This window comes from Leiobunum rupestre, chromosome 5, assembly GCF_980474605.1.
Source record: "Leiobunum rupestre chromosome 5, qqLeiRupe1.1.hap1, whole genome shotgun sequence".
Taxonomy (NCBI): domain Eukaryota; kingdom Metazoa; phylum Arthropoda; class Arachnida; order Opiliones; family Sclerosomatidae; genus Leiobunum; species Leiobunum rupestre.
Window position 1 is genome coordinate 40,860,449 of NC_143388.1, and position 23,444 is coordinate 40,883,892.

A 23,444-nucleotide genomic window follows, 5' to 3' on the forward strand; every position below is an offset into this window, starting at 1 on the left:
TTATATTCAATTTTAATTGAATGTTGGCGCCTTTTTGGTACTTTGTGGCATTTGGAGGGTTTTGTTGTTTACCACTTTTAATATTTATACCATTTACACCATTTTCTGGAGATTAGTTTTGATTTTTTAAAGCTTTAGACTTTTAGGCGATTTTGCGGTTCTTGACATTTAAGTAGTCTTTCTCGTTTCAATTCTTTGAGTGATTTTTATTGTATTGCGCATTTTTGCGGCTTAGACTACTTGGCCTGTTTTAATGTTTTTTCCTTTTAGGGCTGTTACGGGATAACCGATTTTGAGCACTTTAGGGCTTTTCACATTTGAGTGGATTCAAAGAAAATTTATTTTACTATTGGAGAAAAGGCTTCTAAGCAGTTTGTAGCCCTTTTCTGTAGCAAATCGACTGTACTAGATTTTTACCCCTCTGAGATTTTACAAAGCTTTAGCTACGCATACTATACTCCCAAATACCAACACTTCCATGGTAAAACGATAAATATTTTGCTGGGTTTTGTTGTGTTTTATTAAATAAGTAAATTTCCCAAATTATTGAACTTATATTTAAATGAGTTATGATTTTATCAATTCAATATTTTTTACAGAGGATGAATATTTAATCCTTAATTTAGTACTAATTTCAAATATTTCCAAGTGACCTTCACTAGATTTGGTCAAACGACAGCCGCGTTTTTCTTCGGCGACTGTTTCAAAATTGTATTTTTCAGATTGATTGTAATTTAATTAAATCAAGTGTCGGATCGACGTGAAGTAACTATTTTTTCCACAGAAGTCACTAGCGTCGAAATCCAAACAAGATACTTAAGCTACATTTTGACCCAGAAGGCAGGACATAAAAGTACCCCTCGCTTTGATTGGCTCGTTTGTAAATTTGTCAACAACTTTAATTATAGTAATTTTTAACAAAATATTTTATATAGGTTATATAATAAAGGTTAAAGTCCAATAAGTAAAGTAGAAGTTGTGTAATTATAATAATTATAATTGCTTATCTGACGACGTTATTGTTTCGCTATTTTGAATTTTAGCTTCCTTATAGTTATTATAAGATGGCACCACGCTCTCCTGTAAAGTCATTTTTAAGAAGAATCGGATAGATTCATTGCCATCTATAATAACAAGGGCCTTATCATAATACAGGTGCCAATGATAGATACGACAGTTGTTTTAATAACCTTAGATTTTCATGATTCAAATTCAGCTGAGAGAAGTGAAATACGAAAAGCGGTTGAATTTATACCAAAAGATGAAATGTTTTTACAGCGAAGCGCGTAAAGACACACCACAACTGGGAGAACGGTAATTAGCTGAGTTCTAAATATACTACTCGTCCCTGGAGTACAAAATAGGCAGGTAACTTCATTTAAATCATAATATGTTAGGTAGATATCTACATCAGTATAGACGCATTCACATATTGCCTACAGGGAAATATGCAAAAAGGGGGTGAAATCCACCCAAGGTACCTTCCTATTTAATAATATTTGACGTAGATGGCGACACTATAAAGTTTATGAAAATTTAATTTTTTTAAAAAGTTAATAATGAATTACCAAATTATAGTACTTTAAATTCTTATTAAAAATATATAATTTTTGTAATTTAAATTAACAATTAATTTTAAGAGTAGTTAACACTCTCCGCCATAGATGACCTTATAATACAATTTTAAACTATCCAAACAGGGAACAGAATTTTGTAATTTAAATCTCGACAAAACCGTTTAATTTAATTTCATATAAATTCGAAATTAACTTAGAACTTGGTAATACCAAGAATGTATTTACTTAAAATTAAGAAGAATCACTCTGTTGAGAAGATCGGCGGGTGCCAAGGTTAAATTTTCCATGAGGGGGCGGGAGGAAAAACGTCACCGGCACGTGCTTCAATCCTATTTGGAAGACGCCAGTTTTATGGAACCAATGACATACCGAGCATCAGGGGGTTATGTAACTACGCGAAAAATCGTTTCAACATAGTCTTTATCCCTATGTGTAAATTAAAGGGGAATTGTCACCAGCCTAAAATTGGTTTAAAACCATTTAAATGAATAGAGGACGTCCGAAAATGGTTAAACAAAAAATTTTATGTTAATATTTCCAGTATTTGATTTGTTATTAGCAAACAAATTTCGTGTTTTATCACCCCGACTCGAGAATCTCAAACCGCTTGGTTGAACCTACCTTCAGCGCCATCTCGTGAACGAAATATTATTTTCCCCGGTTTTATCGTTTTTCAGTCTGAACTGTCATCTGCTACGACATTCTCTTTGGCTTTTTAACCGAGTTATATTCGTAGATTGTAGTTTATCGTGTTTTTAAAATGCCTAACACGCCACCCTTTCTCTAATTTTTGCCGCTTCATTCTTTTGGCGCTGTACGTAGGTTCAACCGCGATTTCTGAAATTTTTGGAGCCGTTTGATGTAGGTTGCGGAAAAAGTAGCGTAACTTTTTAAATACTTTTCCAATAACTCTAAAATTTTAGGGACATAATTATTAATATATTTTTTATCTATTAGTAAAAAACCTCGTACATTTTGGTTTTGGTGACAGTTCTCCTTTAACATAATTTTGAAAATGCCTAAGATGACACTTCTTATCGGCCAAACAGAAGGGTTTACAGAAATGCCAATAAGCGAGTTTCAATATCAGCACGGCTTTCTTTTAAAAATAATGCAGGATCGTAATTTTCACAACCAAGTAAAGATAAACTGACAAGATAGTAAACCGTGATCGTGTTAACCTTTATTATAGAAACTAACTAAATAGAAATTCCCGAAGAAGATATACCTAGGATACGCAATAATATATTTGATGATCTGTTCTAAAATTTATACTCAGAATATTAGTAAAACATTTCGTACAGATCCGAGGGGTCGGACACTTGCCATTATTTTGTACGGGATTTCGGGATTTCGTAGAGATTTTGGCGATTTTATCATTACTTTTTGAAGTGATTTTGGGATTCCAATGTTAATTTACCATAGAGAGAGTTAAAAGCTTTTGCGATTTTAGACAAAGTGAACGGGATTTTGGTAAATGTCCGACCCCTCGTACAGATCACCAGTTAAAATTTTGAATTTTCATAAATTTATTAACTTTTACCGGATAAGTACTCATTTATAGCATTAAATTAATAATTATAATAATAATGACAATAATAATAATCAGCTAGGCTAATAGCCAAGGCACCACCTTAGGCCTAAGTCATTTATCGACTTTTAATGCCTTATCGCAGGCGACGGGTTGAATTGCGTTGCTTTTTATGCCACACGAGCCAACAGCTCCTTATACTTACTATCACTGTTAACCGCTAAAACATTTTATGGAAGGGGAAACCGAAGAACTAGGGTGAAAACCTCTCAAACCAGTGGAGCGAGAAATTTCAACCTCAACGCAGAAGGAGTAGTTCCAAGTTGTCAACCAGTGCCACAAGCTGGGATCAAACCAGGCTGCTCTTGCTGCGAGGCGAAAGTGCTAATCACTCCGCCAGTCCACTTCAAATTAAACTTTATGTCCTTACGCAGGTTCCATACTCTCCTTAAAGAGCCTCAATCCCCCCCCCCCCATTTTCCGCGTGTTTTTCTACGCCGATCTATGTAAAATTCCAAAATTGCACTAGGTAGGGATATTTTAAATCTCACAAACTATGGTTTTAATAAGTCACTGCATAAACAGAAGTAAATATAGTATAGGCCAAATATCGTCATATGGCGTAATTCGCCTCGCACTATTTTAATTCCGAAACAAATTTTTTATCAATTTGAGCTGGCAAAGGTTCATATTTCAAGCGAATAATATTAGCAGCCTTTACTTCTTTCCATAAAATCATCCTAGACTGTTGGCCCCTTCCAAAAACTAGGTACTAGAAAGTTTACAACGGCTTTGGCAGTATCATAGAGTAACCCAATCACATAGAGTGGAAAGCTCTATGAAAGCGCATCAAACACAAATCCTTACAGGCCAATTTGTTTTCGAGGGTTGAGTAAATATAGTCGGATGAGCCATGGTGTTGTTTTTACTTTTTTTAAGCTGGTTTCACACTCGACGGAAAATTAGCAGCGTAAAGTTGAACGATAGTGGTATATCGAATGGGAATCAATTTTCAACTCAGCGTTTATTATCGTCTTTCCGGCATATTTTCCGTCGAGTGTGAAACCAGCTTAAGTGTGTAAATATACTTTTTATCCAGATATTGTACATTATCTTTAATCCAACTTGTTTGTTTCACGCCTCGAAAACAAGTTTCGCTGATAGCCTTCCATGTGAGTGGGTTACACCTATAGGAGCAACAAACAGAAGGAGAACGCAGCTAACCTTTAAACACGCTAACGCAGTGTTGTGTACAAATTTCATTGGACGAGCCTTTACGCTGAACGTTTTACGGGCGGGGGGGGGGGAAGACAATTTCCGAATTTTCCCCTTCCGACGGCAGCAGGCGCTAAAGCGTCTATCCAATGAAAAATGTACATAAGAAAATGCACGACCTCTGACGGGTCGCGTTCTCCTTGTGCGGGGTACTGTGTTTGTTGCTCCTAGGTCAAACATTCCAAAATTAGAAACCACTCAAAGGTCGAAAACCACAATTTTCTTGTTTTGAACAGCTTTTACTTTAGCTGCAACATGTATTTTCGTGATGATTAAACAGCATACAACAAAAGTTCAGAACAATAATTGTAGCTCCTAGGTTACACTATGGGCAGTATATTGAAAAACTGGTTTTGAGTCTAATCGTAGTAGCACAAACACTCTATTCGACTTTGACAAGGAAATTCTGGAAACATCTAGTGAACGTTTCTGGTAAACGGGGACATACCTCTGTGTGTGATATGATGTAACTGGCTGGTGAGGATTCTTAGTTCAGTATTTGATAAATCCCCAATCTACGGTTAAAGGTAAAAATAAAAATGAATACTATTTCTCTAGAAAGAGCAAATGATGTACGCACTTGAAGTAATATGGATATTGCAACAATGCCATCGGTGTTTCTTAAGTTAATAGCTTCTGATAAATTGCTGTGGATATCGACATTAAAGCCGAAGAGCTGCAACTGAAAAATATAAAAGAAATCAGGTTACAACGTTATTAAAAATATGAAAATCGTTATTGCTAATGAAATGACTTGAAACGAAAAATATTTTTTTCCTTAGGCGGAAAGTTTTGGTTTCCTTTTATATATACCCTCAAAAAGTTTACACATTTAAATGTTTTTATATATTAGGTTCTAAATGTTACATAAATACCCTACACCCAGCAAAAAGTGTACACCTTATGTACTTCTTATGTTTTTGCTTCCTAATGTTATACTGTATACCCTTCAACCCCTTTCAAAATGTTACACTGCATAGGACTACGCCGTATATATTGGTTAAAATCAGTGAATTTTATTCAGGGGTGCTGAAATTTTCCATTTTAAAGATTTTTTATTTTGAAGGTAAAAATAAGCAATATTTAGGTCGAGCTCATGTTTTGGGTACGCTGTCGTCTTCCTGCATTTCGATTTTTTGAGAATTCATTCGCAAAAACAATTTGGACTAAATGACAGCGGCAAAATAGGCCAACAGCCCCATTGCAATTTGGAGAGTTTTTGGGCCATTTAAATTAAAAAGAGAACATTGAGATGGGCCATTACGCGTAGTCAGACGTTCTTCAGGAGCTCTCATTATTTAAGAATGCCGTCGTCGAGCCACTTAATTTGAATATAAAGAGCGATGTCTTAGTTTTCCGTAAAAACTTTTATACCTGCAGTTAACGACTTTTCTTCTGAAAGATAAATAACAGCAATCCAGAATAACGAGCGTCGAAGCTGAAGTATAGAAAGGCGATTATTTTCTCGCTTCGTTCCTAGAGGGCGATGCCGTCGTTTTCCTTAGCGCGAAATTAGGTAATTTAGGTGTCTTAATGTCGGAAATATACGAAGGCTTAAGAGCCTCTGACAACTGACGTAAGGGTTCGCCAAAAGAGTTACACAGATGAGCTAGCTTAAAACAACCGATTTCCTCCGTCCGTGGCGCCATCTCCGCTTCAGTACCTCCTCTATTTTTACTATTACCTCTCTGTTGGTCTCACTCTGTTCTAATAGTTGAGCGGCCTCTACATTCAAACAGATTTAGTAAATCCCATCGTTAAGAGATACTATTCTCTTCTCGTCTAAAATTCTTTCGCGTGCGGCGGCCGACGCCATTTTTCACTGGCTTCAAATCCACAGAGAAAACTTTGTCTCTATTATTGGAACGAGCGCAATAATCCACCAATGATGGCTCGTATATATTATTCTCTTTCTCTTTCTCCGCAGCTGCGGAATGAAAGCCACCGAAATTGGAAAAAGGATTTAGCGACATTTCTCAATCGCGTGGAGCCGTAAAGTAAAATGTCAAAAACGATTACGTGCCGGTATATACCCGACGCTTATGATCGCCGAAATCCTCTATTTTAAAACATCTTACATCGCGAATTCTTTATTGCTACCCCTTTTTTGTTTTAAAGAGCGCTATAATTCCGGTTTTATCTGAATAATATATGGCTCAGATTTTTTATAGATTCAATGTGCTATTATTTTCGTTTTGTGTTTCTGTCGGTCTAGCAGTTTCTCATTTCGTAAGTGTACGAACGCATTCCTATAGTCTGGGTATGAACACACCTTGTAAATAAACTGAGGGTTTTAAATCGCTTCATTCAAAGGATTTTAATTTCAGTCACTTTTTAAAATAATATAAATTAATAGTCGTTTTCGCCTCGCTGTTAAATTGAGTGTAAACCACCAGGGAAAGGTCAACTTTTCGTTAATACTAACCTATGGTTTAATTTCACGCGTTCTTTTGCTTAAATTGAGTATAACTTTTGCTTCGGTAGTAGAAAATTCCAATTTCCCATCCTGCTTCGAGGCAAGAATTTATATAACATTCTAGACTATCGCATCAACCGTCGGTATTAACTGGATATTCTCCTATTAAGCCAAAGAACGCGTGAAATTAAACAAAAAGTTTATCATACTGAATATCTATTACGAGAAAAGGATCCATTGAAGTCACTAAAATGAAACGCATTTTTCTCAGGTCTGACGCCCTTTTCGAATGTGCGCGGTAAAAATATAATTATTAAGTTGGCTAAAGTATTTTTTACGATATAATACGAAGGCTCATGTTTCCAGCAAATTATAGTATAAGTATATGAAGCTGAATACTCCTTTCGTAAGAGATAAATTATTAACTTCTGGTAAAATGCATTATTTAACATAATTCCGAGGGGGTAGTAACTTGTGTTGACCTTGGAGCCTATTTTGTCACATAGTTTTCTAGATAATTTATTATGTTACAAAATATTGTGATTTATAGTGAGTTTTCTTAAGTAATTTTTGTGATTATTAACGATTTTTACACCTGACCACACCTGAACGGTCTTGACCTCATACTGTAAGCTAAATCTTGATTTGAAACCGAGCTTAAGGACAATGCTTAAGGTTAGCCTGATACCGAGCCTAGGTGTGCCGCCATGCACCTGATTACTTAAGTTACTACATTCAGTGGCGTAGTGTACCCCTTGAATTTGAAAAGGGGCACCAAATTGTTTTAGAAGGGGCGCAAAAAGCATGCTGATGAGGGGGGTGCCAAATTTAGCATCCAAGCTGTACCCCCCATAATCCAAAACGTTCCTACTTGCCTGACCTGATTACTTAAGTAACTACCCCATTGCATTGTACAATGGGTATTAGGAAATAATGTTAGAAATAAACACACGGAAGAGGTAATGAAGACAAATAATTAAAAATATATGTTTGTATTCACGATCGCATCTTTACCCCTTCGTGCTTAAATTAAATAAAGCAACGGGGACAAAAAAGTGTACTAACTTCAGCTGGGAAGACTAGCCCACCGATGGTGTGCTCGGAGCCTCGGTCGTCACTGAGACCGAAATGAAGATGGAGCTCTTGGAACCTATACGTGTACGAGAGCGGCCCGCCCGTTACATTCACGACGAACAACGAAGATGAAGACGAATTTACACGGAAGACTACGCTGTGACCGCTGTTTGACAACGTTCCGGATATCTGCAAATACACGAGGGAACACTAAATATGTTTAAAAGACAACTTAGGTCTCAGAGAATGGCTTTGCCACTGTTTGCGGACCAAAAAATATCACTTAAAGGGAATATAACCTTTACGCATTCCTTATGGAAGACCCCGTCACAATTTGAGCAGAAACTCACCAACTAGAACCAGAAATATTTAAAGCCATATAATGGATAGGCCAATATTGGAAGCGTTGGTGTTCCAGCAACAAATACCTTCAGTTATATTCCCTTTAAAGATAGTTTATTACAAATCGTAACACGCGCAACGAGTTGCTCTTAACGTAACTAACGCCACTTACCCTTAAATTTCTTTGATCAACCATAAATATCTTTGAACCCTTATGAAAACTTTCTATGTTTTTCTATAGAACATTATAAAGTGCTTTAAGGGGTTGTAAAGTTTTCTAGTGAAAAATTCTAGAGAATTTCTATAGAATTTTTTAAAGACACTTCTTATTACACGTTTAGTAAAATATTTATATAGATAACTTGAGAAAAATCTTTAGAAAATATTTTTAGGGCGTTAATTTTTTCTTTTGGTAGAAAAAAATAAGGTATTTCATAATTCACCTGAATTACGATTTTGTGTTATTTTTAATTTATTTCTAAATTTAGTTAGTCTATTATCTTTGAAATTTTTAATACATGTGTATGCCTTATGACCTTAAGTCTAGTTATACTGTTCGCCAATCGATACGTTTTTCGGTCATATTTGCTGCACACAATTGCGAATATTTGATAGAAATTGTCTAAAAATGCGAATTGATTGCATTGTTTTACAAGTTAGGTAAACAAAAAACGGTGAAAGATTTCTGAACGTTGCGCAGCTTTTCTAGTTAATTTCCTTCTAGAACACAATTTATGTCGCAAAGAAAGAGTTTATTATCGAGTTTGACTTCCAAACACTTATTAACACGTTAATTTAAATTAAATATGACGTCCTTGGTCGTTTCTTCATATTCCAGAATATGTGTACACTAATATTTCTAAAGATATTCTTTCGAAAAATGTAAGGGTATTTTTAGAGAAAATCTTTATAAAATTCTATAGGAAAAACCAATATTTTTCTTAAGAAAAAGGGGCCAATATTCCGAAATATTCTTTAGGATAATCTAAAGGAATTCTTTAAAAATTTACATTTAAATTTCCTTTAGAAAACCCCAGAAAATTTTCATAAGGGAAGACAATTATTTGACGCAATGTCTAATTTGGGATCCCAATGGAATCACGATACATCCAATTTAAATCCAATTGGCGTTTGTTATATCAATGAATTTACCATCTCTGCCACTAGGTTTAACAGACAGCTTTTAAATGATGATAAAAAGCGAATAAGTAGATAAGTCCATAATGAAAAGGGATAATAAAGCTAAACCCTAAACAAATTTGAAGAAATTTAAAAACTTACTAATAGCTCGTACCAATAGGTCTTCGAGCAAACAAAAAGACTCGAAACTCGGACCAAATAGGTCTTCGAGTGAAAAATTAAATTAAATTAAATTAAATACAATAGCCAGAAATTCCAACGGTAGACCGGTTTCGTCCTATTTGGGACTCGTCAGTACCGTGCGGGAAATCTGGCTTGCGACTATAACACCTTTACAATGCAGTCCATTGGTGGTTCCTTTTAGCTTTTTAATGAACCTTTGAGAAAAGGGTTGATCCAATGTCCAAATTTAAATTCAACGGGAAGCAAGATACATCCGCAATTTAAATTCAAATTTGTTTAATCAAATAAACAGGGATCAAATCTAAATAAAGTTGAATTCCATTCTTAATAATTTTATCAAATATAAAAGATTTTGGATTGCAATTTTCGATGAAATTTATATTAGGATCGGTCCAATTTTGGATATAATTTGGAGTAATTAAAATTAAACAACCCTTTCTCGATAGGGATGAAAAGGTTTATATTTATTTAACATTCATTTCATTGACCAAAGATATTCGCGAAAACATTTATGGATTATTCAAAACAAATTCTTTCTTATTAGCAAGTCTGATAGTGGATTGTGTTACTCATATTCGGTAATTATTATTGGAAATAATGACTCGGCTAATGCTTTAATTGAGTTTAAAAAATAATGTTTTCATTCGAGAAGCCAGAAATCGAAAACATGGATGCCTTCGTGAAAAGAGAGGTTTCCGAACGATGGACGCAACACTTTGTCGGAGGCCGTAATTAACTGTAAACCTTCCCTAATTGAATTTCGGGATACCTCATAGAAGACCATCTTTTTTCTGTACCGTTACTTGCTCCGTCTTCTTTTATACTCTGCTGTTATTCTTAGTTCATTTTAGCCTCTTAATTGTTATTCCGGCCAAAAGTGCCTCATCTGATGTGGAAAAAAATACCCAGCCCTCGAAAAAGAAATATATAAAAGGATAGTAACTCCCTTTCGGACAAGATTTTTTTACACTTGTACCGTAAGATAATGTAATATTTTTCCTTAGATTTTCGTGTGAAAATAATTATTATTTAACTAATTGTCAAAATAGCGATCATTAGAATTAGAAAAGTTGCCCGAGAATTTTCTTAGGCCTCAATATCTTTACGCATTCTTCTAAAAATAACAACAATTTCGTTTGTCAAAATGTTTTGGCCAAAATAAACTATTAAAATCTTAGTTTAGTATAAAAATTATAATTTTTGGTCAAAGGTAAAGGGTTGAATTCTGTAAATGGGTTTGAACTAAACATGCGAGCTAGATGACTCAGTTAACAATGTCAAAATACGTATTTGAATATTTTTTTCATTTTCATTATGATTAACATTTCTTGTCATAAAGTTTAGCACTTAAGGTTATATGTAAAAGCAGATTTCAAAATCGTTAATAGCAACTGTAGTGCTGGAAATAGTATCTATAGTTGGAAATTAAATTTAAAAAAGGGATGGATTTCTAGCTGCATGGACTCGCACAAAACCAGATTAAAATAAATAAATTAATGTCACTAACTACTCAATTTAATACTACGAATAACCGTTTAAACACTTGACAAAGAAGGCCAATAGTTTTAATTATCTAAAATTTGTAGAAAATTATTCCTTAAACAATTTAATTAATGTTTAAATTTTGTGTTTCAATTTTATTTATTTGATCTAACTACATAGGATAAGATACCATAAATTAAATGCAGCTTCATGTTTTGGAATTTATTATATTAAAATCAATATGGAATACTCTTTAATTATCGTTTTGAAATTTGTATTGATTTTCAAAAAATAAACTAATTTTTATAATCCGAAGAGTATGGAAGCCTTTAATATTTTCAGCTAACAATTTAAATTTCCAAAAATCAAATGTTGAAAAACTAAATGTTTTAAGCTAAACCCATAAATAAATAAATGATGAAAAACTAAACGTTTTAAGCTAAATATCTAGAACTTAGTGTTGAAAAGCTAAACGATGTAAGATAAACGGTAAATATTTCGAATGTTGAAAAGCTAAACATTTAGAATTTCATGTGTTGAAATGCTAAACTACTAAAACTAAACGCTAAACGTTTAACACGTTTAAACTCTAAACGTTAAGTCAATAACATGTTTACATGCTAAACAGATTAGCTTCTTAACATGTAAAACACGTAAACATAAACGGCCTAAACATGTTTAGGTATTCAATGTGTTTAAAACTCCGTTGCATTTTGATGTTTAGATAAATGTTTAGATTCTAAACATTGTTTTTTTCTGTGTAGTAGAACTAATTCGATTTTAATAGCGATGATTGTAGTAAACCGAATAAAGGTTGTAAACTAGTTAACGGCATATGTTAACTCGTAACGTTACATGATATTAACTAACTTGTTTAAATATTGGGTTATAATTAGAAATAGTTAAGAAGGCAAAATAAAAATTTATGCGTACCATGAAACATTTTGTTTAATATAATTTCTTATTTGAAAAAACACAGTTAAATTTTTATCGAGCCTACACTGACGAACGAGCTGCACAAAATACCGGAATGGCGCTGACCTTTCCATATAAAAAGCATGTAAATGTCTTACCCGGTGTTTATCAATGTGGACGGATTTGAGATTGCGGTCGTAGAGCAGAAGATCTGGATCGACGTCAACTGGAGATTGACGGCGGCCATTGTTGCACAACGTCCACGTGGGATTCATAATACCCCAATATTCTGGACCTGCCACGAGAAAAACCTTTATATTATTTTACAACGAAACCATACCCTTTGAAATGGTATTTCAAAAACATAATTAAATCTAATTTTATTTCGAAAACGAAATGAAATAACGAATTTCCAAAATAATGGAATTTCAGTCTCCTTTTCATAAAAAAAATGCATATTTCAGTATTTTGAGAAAACAATGTTACGAACAAGCGTTCATATAGATACTTTAAAAATGTAAATCGTTAATAAAGATAACTTCAAACCGTGATTTAAGCTGTTCATGCTATAATATAGTCGTGAATATAGAATAACTTCAATGTGAAGCTATTTTGGAGAGTTACTGTTATTCGGCTAAATCTGCTAATGCTATAATATAGTCGTGAATATAGAATAACTTCAATGTAAAGCTTTTTTGGAGAGTTACTGTTATTCGATTTAATCTGTTAATGCGAAAATATAGTCGTGAATATAGGGTGAGTGAGGGTAAGAATGGACACTTTTTGTAAAATTCAATTTAAAAACACAAACTGAGAGTAGACCATTTTAAAACGATTTGAAATACAAATAATGAATGTTCATTTTTAATATATTCTGGTTTTTGATATTTAAATTTGTGAATTTTTAAAACAATAATTATTTTAAGAAATGAAGTGAGTAAGTCAAACATTGGACAAAATAGTTTTGAATTAGCCTGGGTGGGTGCTAACTAAAGACAAAAAGGTTTAAAATTAGACACCAATTCGCTAACTTTGGACACTATTAGGAAAACTATGGACAAGAAGGGTAGATATTGTAATATTACAATATTAATATATAAAAATATTAATATATTACATATTATACTTCTGGTGTCCAGTTATCACAGAAATAGTTTACAGTATCTTTGGAAATTTCTCCTTCGGGGTTTTTTTTATAAATTTGTAAATTTTGAAGATTTCTTAAATTTCCCGTAGAAATTTATGAATTTTCTCAAGATTTGCTAAAATTTCAATTCAAATTTCATAAAAATTTGCGGAAAACCATCAAATTTCATAAGATTTATTAAATTTGAGAAATTTGTCGGAATCGATAAACAAAATTAAAATTTTCCAAAACATTTGAGAAATTTGAAAAGATTTTCTAAAATTTATTAAGTATTTTGATATTTGGAATTTTTCAAATCACTGGCGTGTACGAAATTTGAAAAGTGTCGGACCCCTCGACTCTCCTTCACTAGCAATGTAAGCGAGGCAGCCTCATAGCTACGTGTTTCGTAGAGATCCAACCTCACAGCCGTACGCAGTCAGACGTCTGATTTCCCTGGAAATTTGAATATAAAAACTTGTTTTTAAAGTTTCCTTTCAAGGAAAGACTTTAAACTAAATCCTACCTCGTTTAAAATTGAATACAATCGACATGTAATTGATCACAAAGTAGGCTGTCCACTCTTAAACTTTGCACTAGTTAATTTAAATGCTTATAAAAAAGGCAAAACCTTCATTAAATTATAAATTTCATGTACTAGAAAAACGCCAAATTGCTTAAAATAATACTTAAACAATTTATTTTTATCTCACCATTTCATGTTTGCAAGCTATATCTTATTTCCTAAGCCACAAAACGAAATTTCCAATGAAATTTCAAGACATTTTTTTCGATAATTTTAGTTGTTTTATTTCAAGACTTGCTGTATAAATTGTCGCGGTGTAAATATTTAGTAATAAATTGCATGATTTAGGGTATGTTTAAGGCTTCAAAATGAGACCAATTTTGCGCTTTGGCATCAAAGAATAAATTTTTAATTAAATATTTTTCAAAAGTGTCCAAACTTCGCCATGTCCATTCTTACCCTCACTCACCATAGTATAACTTCAATGTGTAGCATTTTTGGAGAGTTACTGTTATTCTACTAAATCCGTTAATGCTATAATGTAGTCGTGAATATAGAATAACTTCAATGTTAAGCTTTTTTGGAGAGTTACTGTTATTCGACTAAATCTGCTAATGCTATAATATAGTCGTGAATACAGAATAACTTCAATGTGTAGCATTTTTGGAGAGTTACTGTTATTCTACTAAATCCGTTAATGCTATAATGTAGTCGTGAATATAGAATAACTTCAATGTGAAGCTTTTTTGGAGAGTTACTGTTATTCGACTAAATCTGCTAATGCTATAATATAGTCGTGAATATAGAATAACTTCAATGTGAAGCTATTTTGGAGAGTTACTGTTATTCGACTAAATCTGCTAATGCTATAATATAGTCGTGAATATAGAATAACTTCAATGTGTAGCTTTTTTGGAGAGTTACAGTTATTCGACTAAATCTGCTAATGCTATAATATAGTCGTGAATATAGAATAACTTCAATGTGCAGCTTTTTTGGAGAGTTACTGTTATTCGACTAAATCTGTTAATGCGAAACTATAGTCGTGCATATAGAATAATTTCAATGTGAAGCTTTTTTGGAGAGTTACTGTTATTCGATTTAATCTGTTAATGCGAAAATATAGTCGTGAATATAGTATAACTTCAATGCGTAGCTTTCTTTTTACCTCTCCGAGGGGACTATGTCCCCTCGGAGGGGTTATTAGAATTACTGTTATTCAATTTCAGCAGTTAATGCTATAATATAGTCGTGAATTCCACAAGATTTTTTATTTACTAAACGTATTTAGTTATATACTACACGTATTAAGTTATATACTAAACGTATTAAATTATATACTAAACGTATTAAGTTATATACTAAACGTAGTAAGTTATATACTAAACGTATTAAGTTATATACTAAACGTATTAAGTTATATACTAAACGTATTAAGTTATATACTTAACGTATTAAGTTATATACTAAACGTATTAAGTTATATACTAAACGTATTAAGTTATATACTAAACGTATTAAGTTATATACTAAACGTATTAAGTTATATACTAAACGTATTAAATTATATACTAAACGTATTAAGTTATATACTAAACGTATTAAGTTATATACTAAACGTATTAAGTTATATACTGAACGTATTATGTCAGAAGCAGTGGCGTCGCCAGGATTTTGTTTCGGGGGAGGGGGGGGGAACTCCATTGAAAAAAAAAGTAAAAAAATAAAAATATTTGTACGTACGACCATACGTTTTGGGGTGGCATGTGCTTCCTGTGCCCCCCCCCCCTGGATACGCCACTGAGTCAGATAACTGATCAGCTAACTGAATCTGGTGAGATAAATTATGTTATATTATATAATTATATAATTATATAATTATATAACTTAAAACCAGATTGTTGGATGAGGGAAATTTTAAAGATAATCTTGATCTGTCTTACTGATTGAAAATTATCACCTAAATAATCTGATCCTTTGGCCTCGCGAAGCCTTCTTCGCGTTATTCTATCTTAACAGAAAAATGGTACATTGACCAGTGATTGGCTGTTAAAGGAGAAAAGAAATACTACTGCCCAGAAATACATTAATAAATATTGTCCCGTATACACGTATAGCAAGAGCATAAACGGTAGTAGTTAGTGTAGGGAGCTGTTGTCTCGCGTGGCATGAATGGCTTGCTACCACCCTCCTACGCATTGTAACCCGGCCACCTGCTTAAAGGCATAATAAGTCGATAAATGACTTGGGCCTAAGGTGGTGCCTTGGGTATTAGCCTAGCTGATTATTATTATTATTATACTAAAGTGAATAACACAATTAAATTTATGTAGGATAGAAAAAGGCCCACAGCTTCTGCCTTCAGTCGTTACGTTGCGTCGTGGGAGCCCACACTACACAAAGTGACGCGAAACGAATGGAAAATAGAAAATGATATTGCGTTGTTTACAGTATCAAATTCCCTAAAGTAGCGTCTATTAAATTTTCTTAAATTTCTCACGCGCTAGCTGCTTCGTTGTTCAGGCGTGAACTATGATTCACAAAGGGTTCCTCGCGGTTTGCAGGGGCAAGGGGTGGCAGGAAATGGCCGAGGGGGACGGGCTTGAGCGGGAGCGCGTCTCTGAAGGCCTGTCCGATCTGGCCCGAGCTTGCCCGAACCGGAATACTAGAGTAAAATAGAGACGGCGCGCGCGCGATAATGAACTTAATCCTGGGGCAATTAACGGGGCTTTACTTCACTTTTCGCGGTGCTGAAAATCCCCTTTTCGCGAAATCTGAAAGAAGAAAATTGGGTTCGGTTTTCTCGAGGACTCTCGCCACCACACACCCACAGACCCCCACACTCACAATCTCTCTCTCTCTCTCTCTCTCTCTCTCTTTGGCTCTCTCTCTCTTTGGCTCTCGACGAAAGGCCGCGGTTCGTCCTTATCTTTGAGCCTTATTAGAATAACTCGATGGTTGAAATCCCTCTAGCGAAAACAAAGCTTTGATAAAGTGGAAAATAAATAGTTGAAGTCGGAGCGCAGCGAAAATTCGAGGTTACGTGTATTTAGTCTTAGCATTGTTGCCGGATCTACGGGTTTACCGCTCAATTTGGCTGTTTAGGATAAAATCAATAGAGGAATATGACAGCGTTCAGGAAACTTTACGGATAACTGACATTTCTATCATCAGCCTTAAAGGGACTTTCAAGGGAGAGTTGTAGGGGGATTGAAATCCATTTAAAATACGTCATTCGGTCGCCGTTCGTCCCATTTACACTCTGATGACGTTTCAGTGGCGTTTTTTTTAATGTACTGTCGACCCCTCACACCTCCCTTGAAAGTCCCTTTAACAGAAGCGTTAATTACATTTAGAGTGTTAGCATAAAATTTTGCTTAAAAGCTTTGTAAGGAAATAATTTAAAAAAATATTAAAATTACATATTGTCCCTTAGATAAATAGGTTATAAATCCATATCACAATAACTTAATTTACTCGCTCACAAAACGTTTTTGTAGCAGGTTGTTTAATAGAAAACCGAAGCACGCACGAAACGTGAGCCTAAATCTACATCATAAGTCCATAATTATGTTGATTGGGCAATAATATACAAAAGTGGTTCAATAGGTGGTTTCTTTTCGCCTGTTCTCGGACTAAAAGTGTACACTTTTTACCCCAAAACGTTAGATTCACCTGTTCCGCTGATGAGAATTACTCCACCCAATAAACTAGCTTGTTCCGGAGTAGTAGGGCTACTCTTTTTACTGCTTCTGAAAAGGAGATGTAAAGAAGTAAATCAGATTTTGTCGTCTGCTAGCCATAATTTACCAGCTTAAAAGGCCACCGACTGCCATTGTGAAAAAAAAAAAGTTTTGACTCCGACTATTCGCCACTGCACAGAATCGGAGAAAAATGACGTCATAGCCTTACTCTTCTTACACTACTCCGAAATCCCGGAACAAGCGTTAAGAAACCACCTTAAACGTGTATTAGTTCTACTGAAATTGGCAGTTTTCGAAGATAGTCTGAGTTCCCGAAAAAGCGAAACCTGTCTATTGTTGGAATCTCCGGCTGTAATGTGGACTATGACATTCTAAGCAATTACTGATAGCTATGTGCTGAGTGATGTCGAATTTAAGTCATTATCATCACAGCTTACTGCAGGTGCTTATAATGTAAAGATTCCGCATTAAGGACAATGCCTCTTGTCCACTAAACAAATTTGAACACTTTAGAAATGGCTCTCAGTGCGTTTACGTGAACAGTAATTATGAACGTAAATTTCAATTCTAGATGGGTAACAAAGCAAAGAGCTTGTATTACGCCTATTATATTAAATTGCTAGTATGAAGTCCACCAAAAGTGTGTGGTCATTCTTGAAATAGCTCTCAGGCCAAAGCTAACACGCGGGGAACACTGGCACACTTATGGGAAAATTTTTTATAAACTTATGTCTACACGTAAATATACCTTTTGAAGCGTTTGTTTGTTAACGATTTTATTCATATTCCTGTACACATTGGAGTGGATTGGCTGGAAAGCTGTTTTAATTTTATTTCCCGGCAGCTCGGTTGAGATCCCGATACAGGGTATGTTCGAAGAGCTTCCCTCTGTTGGAATGGAGGCGAGGGGATTTCGGAAACCAGGCCACCCTGAATAAAGGCGAGGGGATTTCGGGGACCCTTGGTTGCCTCTTATTAATTATCTTTGTTTATGGGCCGGTACCCAAAATGCTTCCCTTTATAAAATGATTTAGTGCCGGGCCAAAATTAACATAAAGCGCCTTCCTTCGCACCTCTCTTTTTAAATAAAGGTAGGCTTCTCCTTTCTAGCCGTTTCTAAATATCTTTTTAATTTTTAGCTCGCTCTTAAAAATCGGAAAGATTAAGGTTTCCGATTACTTGTTAGGCCCCGGCCCCTGATCCCATCAGGGCCCTTCTTTAATTTGTTTTTGATTAAGGTTCAAAGGCCCGCTGGAGAATATTTCGCGCCGCCATTTTAGCGTATCTTCCAAATGAAAGTTTCCCCTTTTAAGCTATTGGTTCGGGGCTATCTACTTAATAATTAATTACTCGTTTAACGGTCTTCAATATTTTATCCTTCACCGCGAGTTTTACCAACCGAAACGCCGATTGCTGAGTCATTTCCGCGATAGAGAGCTCTCAATATATTCGCCGACTTCACGGTTATAATCTTTCATTAGAGAGGTTAAGCAGAGTGCTCTGGAAGTTTGAACGACAACGTCGAGAGTCACGTGATCATTGTCCACGGTTTTCTTTTCGCGGTGTGGGAACCTCTTACAACTTGAAGACAGAAAACGATGCCATATTTCTGTGGAGCTAATGTAGTTTAATATCTATAGCGTTTAAATAAAATTACTAAATATTACAATTTTGTTGCTCAACAAATCGACAGGGCCAGACTTAAAGATCCTGGGCCCATGGGTAGATAAGGAGTCTGGGCCCCTTTTTCACGCGCTGCATTTACTCTTATCCCTGGAACTAAGCTGTGCCTGAATTTCCCTGATTCAGCGTAGAAGTCTGAGCTCTACGGTTATGTTACTAAATAAAAGCTCTTAATAATCTACGACTAAATATGCGATAGTTATGCAACATTCCGATTTAAGACTGCGTCCGTAAACTGCCAGGCAGAAATTTTGGTAATTTTAAAACAAAATCTTCTACCTAGGAATTTCTCCAATATAAATTACGATTGATATTATAGATTTATGCCTTCGAATACTGTAATTACGGTCACTGGATGGTCTTTTCCGAGGCCTAGGTTGGCCTAGGCGGAAATACGGCACTGCAAATCGATAAATATAGTAGGTTGTCCCTTTTCTAGCAACGTGCGTTTTAGGAGTCGGAAATTCGTTTATAGTAAAGCAGGGTACACGAAAACAAATGTTTGTGTTTAGACAATGCTCAGATCCATACATTGGTTAATCACTTTTGTATTTTCGTCATGTACCCGGGTTTAGCAAATATTTATCAAATGTGTAAAAATTTGATTGTAACTGTACTTGTATTCTTTAGCAGTCAAAGGGAAAGTACCCTTATCTGATTTTAAACAATTTAATTACATGAACGTTTAGATACTCCCGATGTTGTCTTTCAAAATTCTAAAGCGTCTTGCTTAACCTTTCTATTGCAACGCTATTTTGCCAATGCTTGCTACGTTATGGTTAACGAGCCAAGGTCCAGCAATAATAATATATCAATAATAACTGCAATAATAAATAAATAATTGAAATATGCTAAAAGAAGGCATTGAATCTCAATTTATTCTAATGTAAATATAATACTGGATTACGATTTTCTTTGCCAAATAATAATAATGTTTTAATACAATAGTATTCATTATTATTATTATATAATATAATAACAATGTCATATTTGACATAAACTGGTTACCATGACCACGAAAACAGGTCACAATCATTAGAAACCTACGAATAGGTACAGTTAAGAATTTATTTATTTATATTTAGGGATAATTTTCGACCATTTGAAGGACGATACTTCCAATGTTAAGCCAGCGATTCCCCACGTCAACTCGTCACAAGCACCATCTCATTTAAAAGGTCTGAAATATATCTACTTGTGAGTCATGAAGACCTAAGATCATGTTAGTTTAATTAGAAATTTTTTTCTAAATTGAAAAAGCGAATAATTAAGTTATCTATATTATAATATAAAAAACCTAATTATTCGCTAGCTTACTATATTAAAGTTAAGAAGCTATGTAAATAATAATCAGCTAGGCTAATACCCAAGGCACCACCTTAGGTCTAATCATCAAGCGACTTTTGAAGCCATTAATTCAGGTGGCTGGGTTACAATGCGTAGCAGGGTGGTGGCTAGCCCTGCAAGCCACGCGAGCCAACAGCTCCCTACACTAACTATTACCGTTAACCTCAACAAGTTTTTATGGAAGGGGAAACCGAAGAGCTCGGGGGAAAACCCCTTAAACCAGTGGGGAGAGAACTTGCAAACTCGACGCGGAAGGAGTTGTTCCGAGTTTTCACCCAGTGCCACAAGCTGGGATCGAACCCGGCTCCTCTTGCTGCGAGGCGAAAGTGCTAACCACTCCGCCACCCCAAAAGAGGGTAAACTATCTAATATCAAGTTTTGAAAATTTATCACGTAGTTTTGTTTGAGTAGACAAGTTTCCGAAGCCACCACCACAGCGCTAGCCTCAAGGGTTGATCTATCCCAAGAATGACTCGCATCAACCTCGATAAGAGCTAGTGATGCGGCTTTTTTAACAACGCACAGAAAAAAAACGTGAAAATCCTTTATTTTACGAAATAAAAATAAAACTTCGTGCATGAGCCAGCTTCTACAATACATTTTTCATTGTCGTGCGTGCTCGTCTTTGTACCTTTGAAACTGCCATTTTCCTTTTACTTTGAAACATCGTTTATCTCAAATCAAAGTGTAGTGCCTTTTTCCTTTTACTTTGAAACATCCTTTATCTCAGATCAAAGTGTAGTGCCTTTTCACTTCAGCCACATCGTTTAACTCAGATCAAAGTGTAGCATTTTTTCTTTTACTTTGAAACATCCTTTATCTCAGATCAAAGTGTAGTGCCTATTCACTTCAGCCACATCGTTTAACTCAGATCAAAGTGTAGCGCCTTTTTCCTTTTACTTTGAAACATCGTTTATCTCAAATCAAAGTGTAGTGCCTTTTTCCTTTTACTTTGAAACATCCTTTATCTCAGATCAAAGTGTAGTGCCTTTTCACTTCAGCCACATCGTTTAACTCAGATCAAAGTGTAGCATTTTTTTCTTTTACTTTGAAACATCCTTTATCTCAGATCAAAGTGTAGTGCCTATTCACTTCAGCCACATCGTTTAACTCAGATCAAAGTGTAGCGCCTTTTTCCTTTTACTTTGAAACATCGTTTATCTCAAATCAAAGTGTAGTGCCTTTTTCCTTTTACTTTGAAACATCCTTTATCTCAGATCAAAGTGTAGTGCCTTTTCACTTCAGCCACATCGTTTAACTCAGATCAAAGTGTAGGGCCTTTTTCCTTTTACTTTGAAACATCGTTTATCTCAAATCAAAGTGTAGTGCCTTTTTCCTTTTACTTTGAAACATCCTTTATCTCAGATCAAAGTGTAGTGCCTTTTCACTTCAGCCACATCGTTTAACTCAGATCAAACTGTAGCGCCTTTTTCCTTTTACTTTGAAACATCGTTTATCTCAAATCAAAGTGTAGTGCCTTTTTCCTTTTACTTTGAAACATCCTTTATCTCAGATCAAAGTGTAGTGCCTTTTCACTTCAGCCACATCGTTTAACTCAGATCAAAGTGTAGCATTTTTTCTTTTACTTTGAAACATCCTTAACTCAGATCAAAGTACCTTTTCACTTCAGCCACATCGTTTAACTCAGATCAAAGTGTAGCGCCTTTTTCCTTTTACTTTGAAACATCGTTTATCTCAAATCAAAGTGTAGTGCCTTTTTCCTTTTACTTTGAAACATCGTTTATCTCAAATCAAAGTGTAGTGCCTTTTTCCTTTTACTTTGAAACATCGCTTATCTCAAATCAAAGTGTAGCGCCTTTTTCCTTTTACTTTGAAACATCGTTTATCTCAAATCAAAGTGTAGTGCCTTTTTCCTTTTACTTTGAAACATCCTTTATCTCAGATCAAAGTGTAGTGCCTTTTCACTTCAGCCACATCGTTTAACTCAGATCAAAGTGTAGCGCCTTTTTCCTTTTACTTTGAAACATCGTTTATCTCAAATCAAAGTGTAGTGCCTTTTTCCTTTTACTTTGAAACATCCTTTATCTCAGATCAAAGTGTAGTGCCTTTTCACTTCAGCCACATCGTTTAACTCAGATCAAAGTGTAGCATTTTTTCTTTTACTTTGAAACATCCTTTATCTCAGATCAAAGTGTAGTGCCTTTTCACTTCAGCCACATCGTTTATCTTAAATCAAAGTGTAGTGCCTTTTTCCTTTTACTTTGAAACATCGTTTATCTCAAATCAAAGTGTAGCGCCTTTTTCCTTTTACTTTGAAACATCGTTTATCTCAAATCAAAGTGTAGTGCCTTTTTCCTTTTACTTTGAAACATCCTTTATCTCAGATCAAAGTGTAGTGCCTTTTCACTTCAGCCACATCGTTTAACTCAGATCAAAGTGTAGCGCCTTTTTCCTTTTACTTTGAAACATCGTTTATCTCAAATCAAAGTGTAGTGCCTTTTACCTTTTACTTTGAAACATCCTTTATCTCAGATCAAAGTGTAGTGCCTTTTCACTTCAGCCACATCGTTTAACTCAGATCAAAGTTTAGCGCCTTTTTCCTTTTACTTTGAAACATCGTTTATCTCAAATCAAAGTGTAGTGCCTATTTCCTTTTACTTTGAAACATCGTTTATCTCAAATCAAAGTGTAGCGCCTTTTTCCTTTTACTTTGAAACATCGTTTATCTCAAATCAAAGTGTAGTGCCTTTTTCCTTTTACTTTGAAACATCCTTTATCTCAGATCAAAGTGTAGTGCCTTTTCACTTCAGCCACATCGTTTAACTCAGATCAAAGTGTAGCATTTTTTCTTTTACTTTGAAACATCCTTTATCTCAGATCAAAGTGTAGTGCCTTTTCACTTCAGCCACATCGTTTAACTCAGATCAAAGTGTAGCATTTTTTTCTTTTACTTTGAAACATCCTTTATCTCAGATCATAGTATAGCACCTTTTCACTTCAGCTGTGAAACATCGTTTATCTAAGATCAAAGTGTAGTTATTTTCGCTTAAACTGCGAATAATACCTCGCCACGTCCGCCATCAATCGATTGACGCATACGGTCTCGGCCAAAGTGTTCTCTCGTAGAATCCTCTCAACCCGAAGATTTATTTATAAGGATGT

General features: G+C 34.8%; 1 protein-coding gene across 1 annotated transcript in view; it reads right to left on the bottom strand.

Moving 5' to 3' along the window:
- Nucleotides 1-23,444, bottom strand: part of LOC149944503 (carbonic anhydrase-related protein 10-like) — a 56,502-nt gene that overhangs the window by 18,700 nt on the left and 14,358 nt on the right. Inside the window, exons 3-6 of the mRNA XM_090176374.1 lie at nucleotides 12,094-12,230; nucleotides 7,865-8,062; nucleotides 4,964-5,065; nucleotides 4,832-4,898 (exon numbers count right to left, since the gene is read on the bottom strand). Of these exons, the coding sequence (XP_090032500.1) occupies nucleotides 4,832-4,898; nucleotides 4,964-5,065; nucleotides 7,865-8,062; nucleotides 12,094-12,230 (504 nt within the window). The remainder of the gene's footprint in view (nucleotides 1-4,831; nucleotides 4,899-4,963; nucleotides 5,066-7,864; nucleotides 8,063-12,093; nucleotides 12,231-23,444) is intronic.